Below are 16,110 nucleotides of genomic sequence, written 5' to 3'. Positions count from 1 at the left end.
GTCCCAGCTGGAGACTGGTTGTCCAGTAGAACCTGGAGGTCCAGCAGAACCTGGAGGACCAGTCTGTAGTGAGACGTTCAGGGTCAGTAGGACTCTGTCACTGTGAAATATGAGGATGTTCCCTGAAACAGACTGACACAGAATGTGTGTGGAGAAAAAAGGAGGGGTCTGGGGGTCATGTGATCATGCTCACATTTCTTGTTGACCTGGTGGTTGGTGGTTGATGCAGTCAGGATGAAGGTGGAGTTGCTGGAGGAACTTGCTGATGAACAAACAACCTCAGACAGGTTGTGTGATGGAACAGCCACCGGGGGCGCTGTAGAGCAGACAGCCTGGGGGCCTTCAGAGAGCTCCATATACTGTTTGAGTGTACAGACAGTTAAGTGTCCTGTCTCAACAGACTGCAGCAGAAGCAGGAGTGAAGATGAGCTTCAAAGCTCACCTGCACCTGCTGTCCACCTGGAGCACACTGATGGAGAGAGAGAGAGAGAGAGAGAGAGAGAGAGAGAGAGAGAGAGAGAGAGAGAGAGAGAAGAAGCTCTCACATCACATATATATATACTGTATATACATATATGTATGTATGTGTGTGTGTGTCTGTATGTTTGTGTACAGTATGTATATACATATTAATATATACATCTATATATATATATATATATATATATATATATATATATATATATACATATACATATATATGTATATACATATATATATATATGTATATACATATATATATATATATATGTATATACATATATATATATATATATATATATATATATATATATATATATATATATATATATATACATAGCCCTTCCTGTGAGTCACACCCACAGGAAGCTGATGAGGAGGAGAGCTGCTATTGGCTGCCTGAGGTTCACCTGACTGTCTGGCCTCCAGCAACACTGAAACAGTTGAACGAGTTTAAAACCAGTTTGAACCAGTTTGAAGGCCTCCTAGCCGGTTCAAACTGGTTCAAACTGGCTCTTTGACGCTCCACTGTATCCACTGCCCCCTGCTGGTTGAGTCTGTTGCTGTGTCTCAATTCAGGGTCTGCACCCTTCAGACCAAGTGTCCTCCGTCTGAAGGAAGCATTCTTCGAGGACCCGGCCTAGAAGGACGGACCAAACCCCGCCACCCCGGTCACCACTCGGGACGGTCTAGCCTTCACGTATTTCCTCGTTTCGTCACCGCCGTTCCCTCCTGCTGGCCAACCCCGGAAGTGACGTTTTTATAGTATCAAGCTAACCATTGGTTCACCATCTAAAGATGCCTTTGGATGATCAAATAAGTAAAATCCTACATTAAAAACTGGATACTTTATGTGAAACTTCAATATTTAGATTTATATGTTGTGTCTTTGCCAGTACATGTCGCTAATTTCAGCTAACTTCCCAGGATCCTACGATGCTTTACAGCAGCACGCAAAGCATCATGGAATACCCAAGTACGCAAAGGATAGTAGCGGTGCATCTTTGGAATCGGCTAAAACGAGTGCGTATTTCCAAGTACGCATTTTGAGCGTCCTAAAGACCCTTGGGAATTGGGACAAGCCTTCGCGCAGTGCGATGACGCAACTTCCTTTCAAAATGCGTACTTCAAGGATGCAGACCCTGAATTGAGACACAGCATGTATGTGTCTACTGACTCCGCCCACTGGGCGGGGGGGCTTAAGCTGGTGTTTGTCTCGAGTCTGTCTCATGACTTTGTTGTCCACCCGGTGGCGCTGCAGGACACTGAACTGTGATTGGCTCCCTGGTGATTCATGAGAACCAATGAAAGACTCGACTGAATGTTGTTTGTAAAACTTTATTCACAACAAACACGACAAGGTTCAACTTCTGGCAGCAGGAAGCAGGAGGGCGGCACTTCCTGTGCAGGCTACTGGCAAACCCTCTCATGATTGGACCCGCCGATAGATGCCCCTCCCACCAAACCTCCTCCTCCTCCCACCATCACTCCCATCATGCACCACTCCACAGAGCCGAGCTGGGCCGTTTCCCAAGATGCACTGCAGCAGTGCAGCGAGCTCTTCTCATTGGAAGGTTTTAGGTTTGGAGCTCTGCAGTCGTCCAGCAGGTCACCTGACTGACGTCACCTGCAAGTCAGTAGTCCCACCAACCCACCCCTGCCACAGCCAACCAATCACAGCGCACCTGGGTTTCTGCCCACCTGAAGCGCCCTGAGCACCTCCACCTGCAGGTGGCGCTGTAGGGTCCGAAAGGCTCAGGGTCCCAGAGCCAACGGACTCCAGGTGCTTCTCTTCAGGGTCCGAGAGCCCGCCCCATCCACAAGTTCAACACTATTTACACTGACAACAACAACCACGTGCTTCCCGCGGCGCCGGCCGCTGACGCGTGACGTCATGGGGCGCCTAGGCGTGCAGCAACAGGAAGTCCGGCAACGAGGCGATCCGGTCCGGACCGGACTGGGCCAGGCAGCGCAGCGCCTGCAACAGCAGCGGGGGCGGGGCCAGGCCGCGCAGCCAGCTGAAGACTCGCTTTCCCAGCAGCCTTTGCCAACGCTGCGGCTCCTCCTGCAGGGGGCGCGCGGCGGCGGGCGGCGCTCCGGGCCAGAAGAGCAGCAAGAAGTCGAGGCAGCGGTGAGCCGCGCGGCGCTGCGCCGCGTCTGCAGCGCCGCTCGCCGCGCCGAGCCGCTGCAGCGCCGCATCCAGCGCGTCGGGTCGCGCGCCGTGTGCGAGCAGCAGCAGCAGGCAGTCGGCGCGCGACAGCTCCACCGCGAGCTGCACCGCCGTCTTGCTCGCGTCGGCCAGCGCGTGCGCGCAGCCGCCGCCGCGGCTCTCCAAGTACTGACGGCGCGTGCCCGGCGGCTCGTGCGCCTTGAGCGCCTCCAGCATGGCCGCGAGGATGGCTACGCGGTCGTAGCGCACCGCCACCGCCAGGTGCGGCGCGCCGCAGCCGCCCACGCGGCAGAAGTGGCAGCGCGGCGGCCGAAGCGCGCTCACGGAGAAGCTGTCGAGCAGGTAGCGCGCGTAGTCGCCGTGGTCGTGCACGAGCGCGTAGAGCAGCGCCTCGGAGGGCAAGAAGGCGCGCGGGCGGCCGTCGTCCCAGCAGAACACCTCCATACTGCGCATGTCCTCCAGTGTCCAGACCGGAAGTCGGTCGCGCACCGCACAGTAGAAGGAAAAGGAGGTGCGCTCGCACTCGCGCTGCGACGGGGACGAGCACAGGCGCTCCAGCTCGCGGGGCAGCAGCCACGGCATAGTGGGGTGGGAATTCGGGGGGTCCGGGGACCTGGGGAGGGACGGTCCGAGGAGGGACCCGGTCCTGGTCCTGTCAACAGGTCCTGGTCTTAGTCGCAGGTCCTGGTTCAGTCAACAGGTCCTGCTGGTCCTGGTCCAGTCTCTGGCCCCGGCCCCGGCCCTGGCCCTGGCCCTGCTTGTCCTGGCCCTGGTCCTGGTCCTGGCCCTGGTCCTGGGACAGCTGGGTCTCTGTCCCGCCCTGTGACCGCGCGAGTTGCTTGACTTTTATCCCCCCCCCCCCACAAGCCCATGTGTGGATATTTGTTTTGGGGAGGGGGGCGGGCCGGGTGGGGGGGCGGGGCGTAGAGAGTCTCACATATCGGACATTCCGCTCCGACTGACACGCGGAAGATCAATGAGGACTGACTGACACGTGATCTGCCTGTTTACTGACCTGTTGACGTCACAGACACGTCATCGTTCCTGCTGCTGCGCACAGTCAGAGACCTCCCCCTGCTGGCCGCGGGCTGTAGAATGATGCATCAGGTCCCGACCATTTTTCTCATTAGTAGTCGCAGTAGTAGAGTACCAGTAGTAGTAGTAGTAGTAGTAGTAGTATCTCTTCTTCTGTCTATTGTGCTGAAATGTTATTTGGCTTCTTAAAGGTACAGTGTGTAAAATGCTGCCAACACACGGTGGAATTGTGCCACCTGCTGGTCCGTTTTTAGATGACGCCGCTCAATGACTCCTTCACTGAGACAAGGTAATAGAAAAAGACATCATGTGTACATTGTGATTTGAAAATTAAGTATTTTGTAATAATTTTCGCACCAGGGGTGAAGGTCCCTGGGCGCCGTTTGTAAAGTTTCTCATGCTTGAAATAACAGCAACATTTTGTCACATTTAGCTTCAAATCAAGTTTTTTTTTTAAAAAAAATTGTGTGCATTTTTGAAAGTCACTTTTTAACACATTAAACACTTTAAATCTAAATGCTAAATCTAAATGTTAAATGTTGAGACTGAAACTGAGTCTCACCTTACTCACCTCACTCCCACAGTCGTTGAAGAGAGAGACCCACAAACTACTCCTCGGTTTGTGTCTTTCTTTTGTTCAAAGGTTGTGTTTGTCCAAACCTTGACATGTTTCGCCAGAGCTTCCACCTTCCAAAAGTTTCACTTTTGGTGGCGTGTGTGACTCGTCTTTATCAGCTGATGTGATGGAGGCGTGACCCAACTATCAGAGAAGACAGGTGGGTAGGACAAACACAACCCTTGTCTGAACAAAGGTAAGACACACCTATGAAAACTGAAGACATAAAGAACACAATCCATCTACAAACTTCTGCTCACCAAACTGACCATGGATTTGCTGTATTTAGCTTTTGACAATAAATCAAAGTTTGAATAATAAAGACTCGTCTTTTAGTTTTTTTTTGGGGGGGGGAGGAAATTATTCAATTGATAATTATTTTTAATAGAAATTTTAGTTAAAAGGTTATACACACAAATGTGTGTATACTTACATATATGTATATTTAAATATATAGATAGATAGATAGATAGATAGATAGATAGATAGATAGATAGATCAAGTTATAGATATATGAGCCAATGAAGTGGCTGATGTGATGGTGTGACTCTGGTGTCAGTCCATGTTGCTTGTTTACCGTTTGCATCTTTTAGATTAAAAAAGAAAAGAAAAAGTCACCGCGTTTTCGTGACGACTGTCGCTTTGCCGCATCACGTGATGTTTTCATCCGCAGCCTGTGAGGGCTGTGGAGACACGTGACCGATCCATCGATCCACCCCCCCAAACTTCCTGTTGCGCTCCGGAAACAGCGGCCAGTGAGTGTAGCAGCTAGCTCAGGCTGCTTAGCTTAGCCGAGCCCCTGCTAGCTCCGGTTAGCAGCAGCAGCAGCAGCACGAGCCGTTAGCCGCAGGGTGAGCTCGCTCCTCGCAATGCCGGCGATGCTCGAGCGGATGTCGGAGGCTCCGGGGAAGAGGAGGGGTCGAGCCCCGGCGGGCGGCCCCGGAGCGGCGGCGCAGCCCGGCGGCAAGAGCCTGTCCGGTAATGGAAACAGCTGCTGGGAAGAAGGAAGTTCAGGCTCCAGCAGCGACGAGGAGCACGGTGGGTGGTAGCCTCGAACACCGGGGAGTCCCGCTGCTAGCCCCGAGCTAACCCTCCCTTCCTCTGTGTTTGTGTGTGTGTGTGTGTGTGTGTGTGTGTGTGTGTGTGTGTGTGTGTGTGTGTGTGTTTGTGTTTGTGTGTGTCCGCGCGCTCCAGCCGGAGGTGGGATGCGGGTCGGGCCCCAGTACCAGGCCGTGGTTCCGGATTTTGACCCGGGTAAGAGTGTCGGCTCTGGTCGGTAGCCTCGAACAGCGAGCAGCACTGCTGTTAGCGGCTGCTTGTTGTTGTTGTTGTTGTTGTTGTTGTTGTTGTTGTGACTTGTGGTTGGTTGATACAGAGTTTAGCAGACGCTCGGACTGACTGTCCTTCCTGTCCCCCTCTCCCTGCTGATCCCTGACCTCTGACCTCTCAGAGGTGGCCCAGGCCGCCCAGCTCAGGGACAACCTGGGCATGTTGGTGTGGCTGCCCAGCAACGCCCTCAACCAGATCCAGTGTAAGAGCAGCAGCAGCAGCAGGTGGATCAGCTGACTGGAAGTGAACACGTCACATGACCAGAATCTCTCTCTCTCTCTCTCTCTCCCAGTGGACGAGTACGTCTCCATCGCCAAAGACAAGCACGGCTACAATGTTGAGCAGGTGGGTTCACTTCCTGTCTCTCTCACTTCATGTCTCTCTCTCCTTCACTACCTCTCTCTCTCACCCTCTAACTACCTGTCTCACCCTCCAGGCCCTGGGCATGCTCTTCTGGCACCAGCACAACGTAGAGAAGTCCCTGGCCGACCTCCCCAACTTCACTCCGTTCCCGGACGAGTGGACGGTGGAGGACCGGGTTCTGTTTGAACAGGCCTTCAGCTTCCACGGCAAGAGTTTCCACCGCATCCAGCAGATGGTGCTGCTCAGCCCACCCAGAACCAGACTCCACAGAAGCAGACACAAACCACCACCTGACCACCTGTCTGTCTGCTCTCCTCCCAAGCTGCCCGACCGCTCCATGTCCAGCCTGGTTCGCTTCTACTACTCCTGGAAGAAGAGCCGCAGCAAGACCAGCCTGATGGACCGGCAGAGCCGCAAGGCCCGCAGGGACCGTGGCGACAGGTGGGTCTGGGAGGCAGGCAGGCAGGCAGTCAGACAGTAGGACAGACAGACAGGTGTTCTGACCCTGATGCCACCATCTCCTCTGTGTTCTAGTGATGAGGAGGCTGAGGACCACAACGTAAACCCTCCTGGTGAGGCTGAGTTGGACCCACTGAAGGACGAGAAGAAGGAGGTCAGTTCCTGCTGGACCACCAGGTTTTCCTGGACCACCAGGCCCTGCTGCATAAGCAGATACTGCTGGACCAGCAGCTCTTAGTCTTACTGGACTAGCGGGTCCCACTGGACCCACCAGGTCTTGTTGGACCACTGACTGACTGACTGCTTCTCTTCCAGACCTGCGTTGGATCAGAGAGGCCAGAGGTCAAACCTACTCCTGGACTGAAGGTAACCCCCCGCCCCCTCCCCACACACACACCTGTCTCCCGCCTGGACCCCCATCTGTCTCCCTGCTGACCCCCACCTGTCTCCCTGCTAACCACCTGTCTCTCTCTACCCACCTGTCTCTCTGCTGACACCTGTCTCCCTCCTACCTGTCTCCCTGCTTCAGACGGGCAGCAGGGGGTCCCAGCGGCTGAAGAAGAGACCACCTCGAGGGATGTTCCTGCAGCACCAGGACATCCTGGCTCTGCTCTCCTCCCCTCAGGGCCTCCTCAAGCAGCTGGACACCCAGCTGGTCTCCATCAAGAGACAGGTGCCGTCTCACCCTCTAGCTGTCTCACCCCCGGCTGTCTCACCCTCCAGTCATCTCACCCTCAGCCGTCTCACCCCCTGCTGTCTCACCCTCCAGCTGTCTCACCCTCAGCTGTCTCAACCTCCAGTCATCTCACCCTCAGCCGTCTCACCCCCTGCTGTCTCACCCTCCAGTCATCTCACCATCGCTATCTCACCCTCAGCTGTCTCACCCCTCAGCCGTCTCACCCCTCAGCCGTCTCACCCCTCAGCCGTCTCACCCCTCAGCCGTCTCACCCCTCAGCTGTCTCACCCCTCAGCCGTCTCATCCCCTGCTGTCTCACCCCCGGCCGTCTCACTGTCTCAACCTCGGTCATCTCACCATCAGCTGTCTCACCCCTGGGCGTTTCACTCTGGCCGTCTCACCCTCAGCCATCTCACCCTCGACTGTCGCACCCTAGGCCATCTCACCCCTCAGCCGTCTCTGCCTCAGCCATCTCACCTTCAGCAGTCTCACCCCTCACCACCCGTCTGTCTGTCCTCCTCAGATCCAGACCATCAAACAGTCCAACAGCTCCATCAAGGAGAAGATCGGCTCTGGGGTCCAGGAGTTCAAGCAGCCAGAGGTCGCGACCTTTGTCCTGTTGTGTGTTGCTGCAGGTCTTTGTGTGTCTGGTTCTGAGTTCTGATGTATTTGGTTCTGGTCCTGGTGTGTCTGGTTCTGGTCTTGGTGTGTCTGGTTCTTGTGGTTCTGGTTCTGAGCTCTGGTCCTGGTCTGTGCTCAGGTCACCCAGAAGTTCAACAACCGCTGGACAACGGAGGAGCAGCTGTTGGCCGTTCAAGGTAAGGAGACGTCAAGCTGGGCCGCCATTGGCTGCTGGGCCTGTCAATCATCCTGTTGTCCTGCAGCCATCAGGAAGTATGGGCGGGACTTCCAGGCCATCTCGGACGTCATTGGGAACAAGTCGGTGGTCCAGGTGAAGAACTTCCTGGTGAACTACAGACGCAGGTTCAACCTGGACGAGGTGCTGCAGGAGTGGGAGGCAGAGCACGGCCTTGTGGGCGGAGCCAGCGGGGAGGAGGACGACAGGATGGAAGCCGAGGAGGAGGAGCCTGCAGCCAGGGAGACCAAGGAGGTGAGCAGGGCTGGAGGTCTGGAGGTCACTGAAGGTTCGTAAATATCTATGGACCAGCAGTCCATCACCCTCTCTCTCTCTCTCTCTCGATCTCTCTCTTCTCCAGGAGTCGCCCTCTCCGGCGGACGCCCAGAAGCCCCTCCCCTCCTGAGACCGTGTGACCTGAGGCCCCGCCCCTCACCCTGTTCTCTCTGGACCAATAGGATGTTGGCTCGCACCTGTCGCTCAAATGCTTTTCCTCTCTTTTTTGTCAAGCCATGTTTGTGATGTCACTCAGGGAGGGGGCGTGTCTCCTGGTGATGATGTCATCAGTTTTAGACAAAAAAAAAAAACAGTTTATGAATAAAACCACTTTGTTGTTTGTTTGGCTTCTTTTGTCTTCAATGCGGTCAAACTGAATCAAAGTGGTCACATGACCACAGACCAGGTGACTGTCCTGGGGTCACATGACCAACACACCGCCACCCATCTCAACAGAAATGGCTATAATATTTTATAATTAATTAATTATCATTTTACATAATTATTTGCATTGTATTATATTATCGATATGCATATCAATTTGTATATAAAATATATTATTTTACAAATACATAATTCTACATCTTAAATTTATATAATTATTTTTTGTTTAATAGTTATAACCTAGGAGTGGAACATTAATGATGCTGATTAGATGATAAATTGATCAGATTCCAGTTTTTTATTCCCCAACAGAAAATTTAGAATTTCCTCTTTTATATGAAAAACATTAAAATCATCATCACGGCGCGTTTGGAAGGTGTCGTGGTAGACGCGGCGGCGCCACAGTGCCCCTAGCGGCGGTTCCGCGCCGCTGCGGGCGGCTGGGGGATTTCCTGGGCGGAAGCGGCGGAGGGGGTTTCCAGTGTGTTCAGCCCAGTTTCCCCGCTGGATGTCCGAACTGAATCCCGGAGGCTTCGCCGCGTCTCTCTCTCACACACATACACACATTCACACGGACACACAACCACCGCGTCGACACACAACCACCACCACCACCAGCTGCCGAACCCGCAGCCGGACCATGAGGAACCCGCCGGCGGCCCGGAGGCTCCGAGGCACCGGCGGCGGCAGCAGTCCGACGGTCTGAGCCCGGGGAGAGCCGAGCCGAGCAGTTAGCGAGACGAGCTGCGGCCCCGAGCCGCGGAGGAGCTTCATGTGAGTAGAAACTGCTCGAAGCCGAGCAGCACCGTTAGCCTAGCGGCTAGCTGCGGAGGGACAGGCGGCTAGCTGCGCGGGGGCGCGCTCGCGCGTGCCCGAGAGACTGCGCTTGACTGGCGGTTTCAGGGAATTGAAGATAATTGGAGAATATGACTGGAGATCGAATGGAGGGAGCTAGCGAGCTAACTAGCTGGCTAGCCTGTGTTACCATTAGCTGCTTGTGTGTGTGTGTGTGTGTGTGTGTGTGTGTGTGTGTGTGTGTGTGTGTGTGTGTGTGTGTGTCTTGCTCTCTCTCTCTCTCTCTCTGTGTTTACAGGGAGATGAAAGTAGCAACCGATCATCAATCAATCGATCAATCAGCCTGAACGTTCAAATGTTGTTGTTTTTTTGTATTCTAGCTTTACTGACAACCAGCTGATCACCCCGCTGGTTTAGTTCTATAATGGTATTGATCAATGATGTGCTGACGGTCTCATTGCCGTGGTCAATGACTCGGTGTGAGTGATTGATTCGTATCAGTCAGCACACATCACGTGACCGGGAGCTTCGACTGACTCGTCAGTTCACAGGTTCAGTTTCGGCTATGTTGTTGTTGGGCTCATGAAATGTTGCATGGGTCAAGGGTCAGGGGTGACAGCGGGAGCCAATCAGATGATGATCAGCTGTTGATCAGCGGACCCGTCAACACCTGGACGAGGATCCACCTGCCGGTTGGCACAAGACAGTGGCAGCGTTAGCTCCTCTTAGCGTCACTACGAGCCTTTATTACTTTATTGCAAATGCTAGGATGGCGTTAACCACAGCTGAGGCTGCCTTGGCAGCTGCTGATTGGCAGGCAGTGTTAGTGGACGATCAGGAGTTTCTAATGCACTGCAGCAACATCTGCATCGGCACAAAGAACCTGGACGGCACAAAGTAACACTACAGCTATTGACTGCTGCGTGCGTGTGTGGGTGGTGGCTATTTAATATTGCTGCCCATGAAAAAGTCCCTAAGATCCCAACAACACATCTGACAGGAAGTGATGCGTTTCTGTTCTGCTGTGTGTGTGTGTGTGTGTGTGTGTGTGTGTGTGTGTGTGTGTGTGTGTGTGTGTGTGTGTGTGTGTGTGTGTGTGTGTGTGTGTGATATCTAAACCAATCAGAACCTCTGACCCTGTCAGCAGGATGGAGAGCAAACCATAGCTCCCCAAGGCTACCACTAGAGGTGTGTGTGTGTGTGTGTGTGTGTGTGTGTGTGTGTGTGTGTGTGTGTGTGTGTGTGTGTGTGTGTGTGTGTGCTCGCGCTGACCCTCTCTGCTGTGGATGCTGGATCAGGTAACCTCTGAACTCTGACCCCTGCAGGTCATGTCAGCGGGCCGCGGTGCTGACGGGAGGGAGCTCCAGATCCCCCTCCAGCAGGTGGCGCCCTCGCTGGCCTCGCCCCCGTCGCTGGCCCCGCCCATCCCCTCACACCGCTCGGCCAGTCAGTGGACTGCTAGTGACGGCGCCGCTCCGCCGGGCTTCCTGCCCCTGCAGGGGGGCTTCAGAGACCACTTTCTGGACCCCCCGGAGGCCAAGTACCGCTGCCAGGCCTGCCGCCTGGTGCTGTGCCAGCCTCGGCAGACCGAGTGTGGCCACCGCTTCTGCTGCAGCTGCATCAGCGACCTGCTCAGGTGAGGCTGGAGTTAGCTGGAGTTAGCTGGGGTTAGCTGCCCAGGGCTAACTGGGGTTAGCTGGAGTTAGCTGGAGTTAGCTAGGGGCAGCTGGGGCTATCTGCCCATGGCGAGCTACGGTTTGCTCCCCGAGGCAAATGCTAGCTCTCTGTGGCTAATGCTAGTTCCCTGTCCCTCTCTCTCTCTCTCTCTGCAGTCGTCCCAACCCAGTGTGTCCTGCTGACATGGAGCCTCTGTTCAAAGACAAGGTGAGTGACACGGTGAGCGGGTGAGTCAGTAAGCGAGTGAGTCAGTGATCCGACTGGTCCGACTCTCCAGATCTTCAGGGATGTTTGCTGCCAGCGGGAGATCCTGGCGCTGAAGGTCCATTGTCGCTGCAGAGCCAGCGGCTGCCAGGAGGTCATGACCCTGCAGCAGGTCCCGGTAGGACACACCCCCTCATCTCATTGGCCCACACTCACCTGAGACCCCTGTTGACCTCACACCTTTGACCTGTGTGTTTGTGACTTGTCTGTGTGACCTCTGACCCCTGTGTGTGTGTCCTCTGTGATCCATGACCTCTGACCCCTGTGAGTGTCTTCTGTGACCTCTGTCTCTGCCATAGCACCTAAATGTGTGTGTGGGTTCTTCGAGGTGCTGTGTCCTCTGTGACCTCTGACCCCTGACCCTTGACCCCTGCGTGTCGCTCTCCAGGAGCACCTGAATGTGTGTGGCTTCTTCGAGGTGCCGTGTCCCCTGGCTCAGTGTCCTGAGCGGCTGCCGAGGAAGGAGGTCCCGGACCACCTGAGCTGGAGGTGCCAGCAGCGCCAGGCCTCCTGCGACTTCTGCCAGGCTACCATGCCTCTGGCTCAGCTGCAGGTAGGAGTGACATCACTTCCTGTCCCAGACAACAGGGCAGAGCAGGTCACAGCAGTTTGCACCAGGATCTACAATAGAAAGTAGATCCGACAACAGAAATATTAATAATTAACAGCTCAAAGGTCATCCTGTCAGCCGTTTGACAGGGAGTTCCTCTTGTGTTGTGGTCATTGGCTGCAGTTCCTCCGGCGGCCACTAGGGGAGGAAAGAATTACCAGCCTGGTGTTTATTGTTTGTTACGGATCCGCAGTAGTGTGCAGTTGTTATGATGCATATTCCTCCCATCAATGTGCATCCATGGGAGGAAGCTAGCAGCGAGCTAACTAGCTAGCGTGCTGTCTTCTTAGCAGTGTGTTTTCTGCTGCGTCTCCTCAGAAGCACCATGACTCGCTGTGTCCGTCGGTCCCAGTGTCGTGTCCCAACCACTGCTCTCTCTCCTCGCTGCCCCGGGGCGAGGTACTGGCCCCGCCCACCTGATCTCAGCCAATCACAGCCACCCACCACTGATCACATGATGCTCTTGTCTCCTGGGCAGCTGTCCAATCACCAGCAAGACTGTCCCAAGGCCCCCGTCAGCTGCCAGTTCCACCGACATGGCTGCACCTTCAAGGTGTGTGTGTGTGTGTGTGTGTGTTTGTGTGTGTTTGTGTGTGTTTGTGTGTGTGTGTGTGTGTGTGTGTGTGTGTGTGTGTGTGTGTGTGTGTGTCTTTGTTCCTGGTCTGACACTCTGCTGTGTCCAGGGTCTGAACCAGGACTTGAGGCAACATGAAGTGACCTTCGCTGCGGAACACCTGAAGATGATGATGAGCAGGAGCTCCATCATGGAGAACAAGGTGAGTCCAGGGCAGCAGCACCACCACAGGGGGCGCCGATCTCACTCACCCTGTGCCTGTGTGCAGGTGGACGAGGTCAAAGGTGAACTGCAGGAGCGCTACAAGGTGCTTCCTGCCCTGAGCAGCCGATTGGCCGAGGTGGAGAACCAGAACAAGGAGCTGAGGGAGAAGAACAAGCAGTTGGAGATGAAGCTGGGGACCATGCAGGTGAGCGGCTGCTGCTGCTCCGTCTCCTCGCAGGAGCCCAGGGGCCTGGCTGACAGTGTGTGTGTGTGAGCAGAAGCTGCTGAGCTCCCACTCTGAGAAGCTGCTGGACGTGGAGCTGGAGCTGCGACCCCTGCGGCTGCTCCGGGACGAGCTGGAGAACCTGAAGGGAACCCTGGAGAACCTCCGCAGCAGAGTCAGCAGCCTGGAGGGGCCAGGAAGGGGCTCCTCTGGGACCACCACCCACACCCTGGGTCAGTACTGGGGGGCCAGGGTCTACCTGCTGGGGGGCGTGTCTTTACCTACTGAAGGGGGTGTGTCTCTACATGCTGAAGGGGCGTGTCTTTACATGCTGAGGGGGAGTGTCTTTACCTGTTGAAGGGGCGTGTCTGTACCTGCTGAGGGGGGTGTGTCTTTACCTGCTGAAGGGGGCATCTCTCTATCTGCTGGGGGGCGTGTCTTTACCTCCTGAAGGGGCGAGTCTTTAACTGCTGAGGGGGCGTGTCTTTACCTACTGAAGGGGCATGTCTTTACCTGCTGAGGGGGCATGTCTTTACCTGCTGAGGGGGCGTGTCTTTACCTACTGAAGGGGCGTGTCTTTACCTACTGAAGGGGGCATCTCTCTACCTGCTGGGGGGCGTGTCTTTGCCTACTGAAGGGGCGTGTCTTTACCTACTGAAGGGGGCATCTCTCAACCTGCTGGGGGGCGTGTCTTTACCTACTGAAGGGGCGTGTCTTTGCCTACTGAAGGGGCGTGTCTTTACCTGCTGAAGGGGGCGTTTCTCTACCTACTGAAGGGGTGTGTCTACGTGCTGAAGGGGCGTGTCTCTACAAACTGATTTGGCGTGTCTTTACCTGCTGAGGGGGCGTGTCTGTACATGCTGAGGGGGCGTGTATCTACCTGCTGAGGGGGGCGTGTCTTTACCTGCTGAAGGGGGCATCTCTCTACCTTCTGGGGGGTGTGTCTTTACCTACTGAAGGGGTGTGTCTTTACCTGCTGAAGGGGTTTGTCTGTACCTGCTGAGGGGGGCGTGTCTCTCCATACCGAGGGCTCCTGACCTCTGACCTCTCCCCCCCCCCCTACACTCCACCAGCCTCCCTGGAGCAGCAGGCCAAGCGGCACGACGACCTGCTGAGTGTCCACGACATCCGCTTGGCCGACATGGACCTGCGCTTCCAGGTGCTGGAGACGGCGAGCTACAGCGGGACCCTGATCTGGAAGATCCGGGACTACCAGCGGCGGAAGCAGGAGGCGCTGGTCGCCAAGACCCTGTCGCTGTACTCGCAGCCCTTCTACACCGGATACTTTGGCTACAAGATGTGCGCCAGGGTCTACCTGAACGGGGACGGCATGGGCAAGGGCTCGCACCTGTCGCTCTTCTTCGTGGTCATGAGGGGCGAGTACGACGCCCTGCTGCCCTGGCCCTTCAAGCAGAAGGTCAGTACCGCTGCCAGCCAGCAGGGGACGGGGAATTAACCTCGTCTGCAGCCAATCGGCAAGCAGCAGCAGCTGGAGGCGGAGCTTAGAGTCAACAGATTGACTGGTTACTGACTGGTTGACTTCCTGCCTGCTGACTGGTTGGCTGTCTGTGGTGGTGTGTTCAGGTGACCCTGATGCTGATGGACCAAGGGCCGTCCAGGAAGCACCTAGGCGATGCTTTCAAGCCCGACCCCAACAGCAGCAGCTTCCGCCGCCCGGTGGCCGAGATGAACATTGCATCTGGCTGCCCGCTGTTTGTCTCCCAGAGCCTCCTGGAGACTGGCAGCTACATCAAGGACGACACCATCTTCATCAAGGTAGGCCTGACCTCTGACCCCTGACCCATGGTCCCACTCAACACCACCCTTGGCCCCGCCCACCTACTGACCTCACCCCCCTCTCTCTCGCCCAGGTCACCGTCGACACGTCCGACCTCCCTGAGCCCTGATGACCTCTGACCCCGAGGAGGCTGGTTTGAAATCAGCTGAACAAAGCGTGATGGGAAGGAGGCGTGTCCTGTCCGGGGTGGGGGGGGTGGGACCTGTCTGTCTGCTGGCCCAGCTGTCCAATCAGAGCCCAGGACACACAGACCAGAGGGCAGGGCCACTTCTGATTGGCTGCTGGACGACGGAGCTGTGTGTGTGTGTGTGTGTGTATGTATGTGTGTGTGTGTGTGTGTGTGTGTGTGTGTGTGTGTGTGTGTGTTACCATGGCGCTAGCGTGGTGAAGCTACATTACTGATGCTGTGCATCAACACGGACCCTGATGAGTGGAGGTCACTTCCTGTGCAGCAAGGCCTGATGGGAGGCCGCTGGGGTCAGAGGTCACAGGTGGCAGGTTGTGCTGCTGGATGCTCTGAGGGCTTCTGGACCGTTCCACACTGCTGCAGCCTGGACCACTTCCTGGTGATGAAGATGATGATGATGATGGTGGTGATGACGATGACTATGATGAAGAAGATGGTGTTTAAAATAAAGCAGAAACAAAAAAATAAAAAGTGGAAAAAAAAACAACCATTTGTGTTGTATATCATAACACAACGACAACACACTGCTGTTTGTGCTGCTGCTGATAGGCTGCGTGTCCTCTGTTGCCCCCTACTGTCACTCTACAGTCACTACACGTAGTTGTGGCATCTGAATAATCAGAACATCAGTATATTCACCATACAATGCATCACTAACAGTAGTCGTAGTGCAGCTCAGTGAACTGCTCACCACAATGAAACTAGTTTACATATTTAATTATTTATGACCACCTGCTGATGGGAAGTTGTCATGATGACACTGCGATGACATCACCAAGGGCGCCGAGAGCCTCTGAAAGTTTTATTAGAGAATTTGGCTAATGAGTCGCAGTATTGGTGTCTCCATAGAGCCGCCACTAGGGGGGCGCCAGTGGGGGAGTTCAGACTTCACTACCAGGACGTGAACATCGTGACGTCACGTCGCTGACGGACGGGATTTTTGCGGCTCTTCATTGTTGTCACCTGGAGGAGCATCGGTGGAGTTGGACTGCACGGAGAAAAGACTGGAAGCTGGATGTAAACTGACCTGCGATCAAAGCTAACAGAACCAACCAGAACCTGCACGCGGTGCCGACGGACTTACAACTTTCTTCCGGTGAGACACACAAACACAACACACACCGTATCCCGGAA

The 16,110-nt window shown here is 55.0% G+C and overlaps 3 protein-coding genes and 1 long non-coding RNA gene across 5 annotated transcripts; 3 read left to right on the top strand and 1 right to left on the bottom strand.

Moving 5' to 3' along the window:
* Positions 1-1,802: 1,802 nt before the first annotated feature.
* Positions 1,803-3,305, bottom strand: ankrd9 (ankyrin repeat domain 9). Its single transcript, XM_076027747.1, has 2 exons — positions 3,287-3,305; positions 1,803-3,253 (listed from the first exon to the last, which is right to left on the bottom strand). The coding sequence occupies exon 2, from the start codon at positions 3,230-3,232 to the stop codon at positions 2,384-2,386; it is 849 nt and encodes a 282-aa protein (XP_075883862.1). The 5' UTR covers positions 3,233-3,253; positions 3,287-3,305; the 3' UTR covers positions 1,803-2,383.
* On the top strand, positions 3,140-4,623 carry LOC142889123 (uncharacterized). The gene is made up of 3 exons (XR_012926797.1): positions 3,140-3,253; positions 3,287-3,757; positions 3,877-4,623. It is a non-coding gene; the product is annotated as an uncharacterized LOC142889123 (long non-coding RNA).
* A 402-nt stretch (positions 4,624-5,025) lies between these two features.
* On the top strand, positions 5,026-8,600 carry rcor1 (REST corepressor 1). 2 transcript variants are annotated; one of them, XM_076027745.1, is made up of 13 exons: positions 5,027-5,339; positions 5,496-5,555; positions 5,752-5,832; positions 5,923-5,975; positions 6,067-6,228; positions 6,316-6,434; positions 6,528-6,606; positions 6,768-6,818; positions 6,982-7,125; positions 7,652-7,729; positions 7,889-7,946; positions 8,013-8,239; positions 8,346-8,600. In XM_076027745.1, exons 1-13 carry the CDS (start codon positions 5,171-5,173, stop codon positions 8,388-8,390), a joined length of 1,326 nt encoding a protein of 441 aa, XP_075883860.1. In that variant the 5' UTR covers positions 5,027-5,170; the 3' UTR covers positions 8,391-8,600. The 2 variants fall into 2 exon arrangements, with proteins under 2 accessions (XP_075883861.1, XP_075883860.1); XM_076027746.1 differs by lacking the exon at positions 6,982-7,125 and having other exon boundaries at positions 5,026-5,339.
* A 451-nt stretch (positions 8,601-9,051) lies between these two features.
* Positions 9,052-15,198, top strand: traf3 (TNF receptor-associated factor 3). The gene is made up of 13 exons (XM_076027736.1): positions 9,052-9,418; positions 10,765-11,075; positions 11,272-11,323; positions 11,394-11,498; positions 11,769-11,933; positions 12,309-12,389; positions 12,469-12,543; positions 12,674-12,766; positions 12,833-12,973; positions 13,047-13,224; positions 14,065-14,408; positions 14,576-14,767; positions 14,863-15,198. The coding sequence occupies exons 2-13, from the start codon at positions 10,768-10,770 to the stop codon at positions 14,896-14,898; spliced, it is 1,770 nt and encodes a 589-aa protein (XP_075883851.1). The 5' UTR covers positions 9,052-9,418; positions 10,765-10,767; the 3' UTR covers positions 14,899-15,198.
* The last annotated feature ends 912 nt before the right edge of the window (positions 15,199-16,110 follow it).

The sequence above is a fragment of the Nelusetta ayraudi genome, unplaced genomic scaffold, assembly GCF_046127955.1.
Source record: "Nelusetta ayraudi isolate G7.1 ecotype Tasmania unplaced genomic scaffold, CSIRO-AGI_Nayr_v1 ptg000021l, whole genome shotgun sequence".
Classification (NCBI taxonomy): domain Eukaryota; kingdom Metazoa; phylum Chordata; class Actinopteri; order Tetraodontiformes; family Monacanthidae; genus Nelusetta; species Nelusetta ayraudi.
This window is presented reverse-complemented; position numbering and strand designations above follow the sequence as displayed.

Coding starts and splice junctions, on each gene's coding strand:
- rcor1 (XM_076027745.1), top strand. CDS start 5,171: ATGCCGGCGATGCTCGAGCGGATGTCGGAGGCTCCGGGGAAGAGGAGG. Junction 5,340..5,495: donor CAGCAGCGACGAGGAGCACG/GTGGGTGGTAGC, acceptor CGCGCGCTCCAG/CCGGAGGTGGGATGCGGGTC. Junction 7,947..8,012: donor GCAGCTGTTGGCCGTTCAAG/GTAAGGAGACGT, acceptor GTTGTCCTGCAG/CCATCAGGAAGTATGGGCGG.
- ankrd9 (XM_076027747.1), bottom strand. CDS start 3,232: ATGCCGTGGCTGCTGCCCCGCGAGCTGGAGCGCCTGTGCTCGTCCCCG.
- traf3 (XM_076027736.1), top strand. CDS start 10,768: ATGTCAGCGGGCCGCGGTGCTGACGGGAGGGAGCTCCAGATCCCCCTC. Junction 11,324..11,393: donor AGCCTCTGTTCAAAGACAAG/GTGAGTGACACG, acceptor CCGACTCTCCAG/ATCTTCAGGGATGTTTGCTG. Junction 14,409..14,575: donor CCTGGCCCTTCAAGCAGAAG/GTCAGTACCGCT, acceptor TGGTGTGTTCAG/GTGACCCTGATGCTGATGGA.